The sequence below is a fragment of the Myotis davidii genome, unplaced genomic scaffold (assembly GCF_000327345.1).
Source record: "Myotis davidii unplaced genomic scaffold, ASM32734v1 scaffold586, whole genome shotgun sequence".
NCBI classification, from domain to species: Eukaryota; Metazoa; Chordata; class Mammalia; order Chiroptera; family Vespertilionidae; genus Myotis; species Myotis davidii.
Genome location: NW_006296809.1, coordinates 154,985 through 156,636, shown reverse-complemented (window position 1 = coordinate 156,636; position 1,652 = coordinate 154,985). Strand labels below are relative to the sequence as shown.

Below are 1,652 nucleotides of genomic sequence, written 5' to 3'. Positions count from 1 at the left end.
GCCCCCCACCCCGGAGGCTCACTCACCTTCGACTTCTCCTGCCCCAGGCTCGGCACGAGGCCGGCCAGGAGCAGGGAGAAAAGGCAGGATGCCCGGAGCAGCCGGGCCATGGCGCGCGGAGGGTGCGTCTGGGACTGGCCTGGCCGCTGATCCCGGGCCACCGTCCGTCTGAGGTGTCCAGTGCGCTCAGCCACCTTTCAAGCCCTCGGCGATGACCAATCCGCGACCCGCCCCCAGTCCTGGCAGCCAATCGCAGGGCGGCTGGCATCGCAGGGGCGGGCACGATTGCCCTGCTTCTCCCCCTCCCCAGGCTCGGGGCGACAGTGACGTAAGCAAGTCTGGACAGAGAGGTGGGAGCCAGGTCCTTGTGAACCTGAGAGGCGCCCCCACTTTTTTTGGCTCTAAAGTGCGGAGGAGGCAGGCAGCAGGCCCGCCGGCACAGCCCGGAAGAAGTGATGGAAGGCTCAGTGTTGGGAAGGCTCGAGCCTAGTCTAGAGCCTTTCTTACTTACCCCTGGGCTTTAGAATACCCCATGGCGTTCCCTCTTTCCAACTCGTCCATTCGGTTGTTGAGGATTTAAAATGTCAGCAAGATCTAGAGTTAGACTTCAGGGAGCGTTTATTCTGTATAGGTTTAATGTTTAGGAAGCAAACTGTGGGTGTCCTGGGTAGAACATTGGGATACTTCAGCTGCTTTGAGAGCAGGAAATTCATTTGCTCCTGTGTAGTCTTGAACAACTTGCTTTTCCTCTCAGGGCCTTGGTTTTCCCATCTGTGTAATGGGATTGGTTGATGATCTCTATCTAAGGCCCTGCTGGTTTTGGCTAGATGGCTTGCTTCCAAAATAAGTGACAGATCAGGAGTCCCTCCAGAGTAGGGACCATAATCAATACCTGCCACAGGGCCTAGAACACAGCAGGTGCTTAATATTTGCTGCATTACTCAATCAATGAATTCATTTCTCTGCCCGGAGATACTGATGCTGAGGTCAGGCAGCCCTAGGTCTAAGCTGTCGAGGTATGATTCTGTCCACAGATAGGGGAACAGGTTGAGATCAGTGCTTTGCAAACCTGTCTGCCGACCTGGGAAGCTTGTAATACAGACTCCCAGGCCCCACTTCCGAATCACTGCACTAGAATCTCAGGGCCAGAAGCTGAGACTCTACACCAGACAGGCTCCAAAGGTGATCCTGAGGCCGGTGATTCTTCGTCTTCTGTTGGAGAAGTACCGTGGGATACCCTGTTTTTATTATGATTTAAGTTCCCATGGGAACTTGGAAGGTCTCTCTCAAGTCCCACATTCTCTGTGAAGCCTTCCTTATCTCCAACCACTGACTGTGGAAATGAAGGGAACCTTAAATGCCAGAAGTCTTGAAATGAGTTCTAGCACAGAGAACAGTGGCTGAAACAGACTGTGTGCTCAATAAATGTGATTTACTAAACCACCTCATTTCACTGAAGCCTGGAGATGGGGAACAATTTACCCCTGGGCACAGGGTCCAGCATCCACACGGTTCATTCATTCAACTCCAAGGACACGCGTGCCACACATGTTCATACGCACACAGAAAAACGTGTGCCCCTCATGGCCACATACACACGCATGCTCGTGAGCACACTCACAGGGCCCCTGCCCTCTCCAACCCCACCCCCC

At 53.9% G+C, this 1,652-nt stretch overlaps 1 protein-coding gene across 1 annotated transcript in view; it reads right to left on the bottom strand.

The window, feature by feature from the left end:
- Nucleotides 1–1,652, bottom strand: part of AGRN (agrin) — a 72,701-nt gene that overhangs the window by 30,627 nt on the left and 40,422 nt on the right. Inside the window, 1 exon segment of the mRNA XM_015569671.1 lies at nt 27–168. Within this exon segment, the coding sequence (XP_015425157.1) occupies nt 27–168 (142 nt within the window).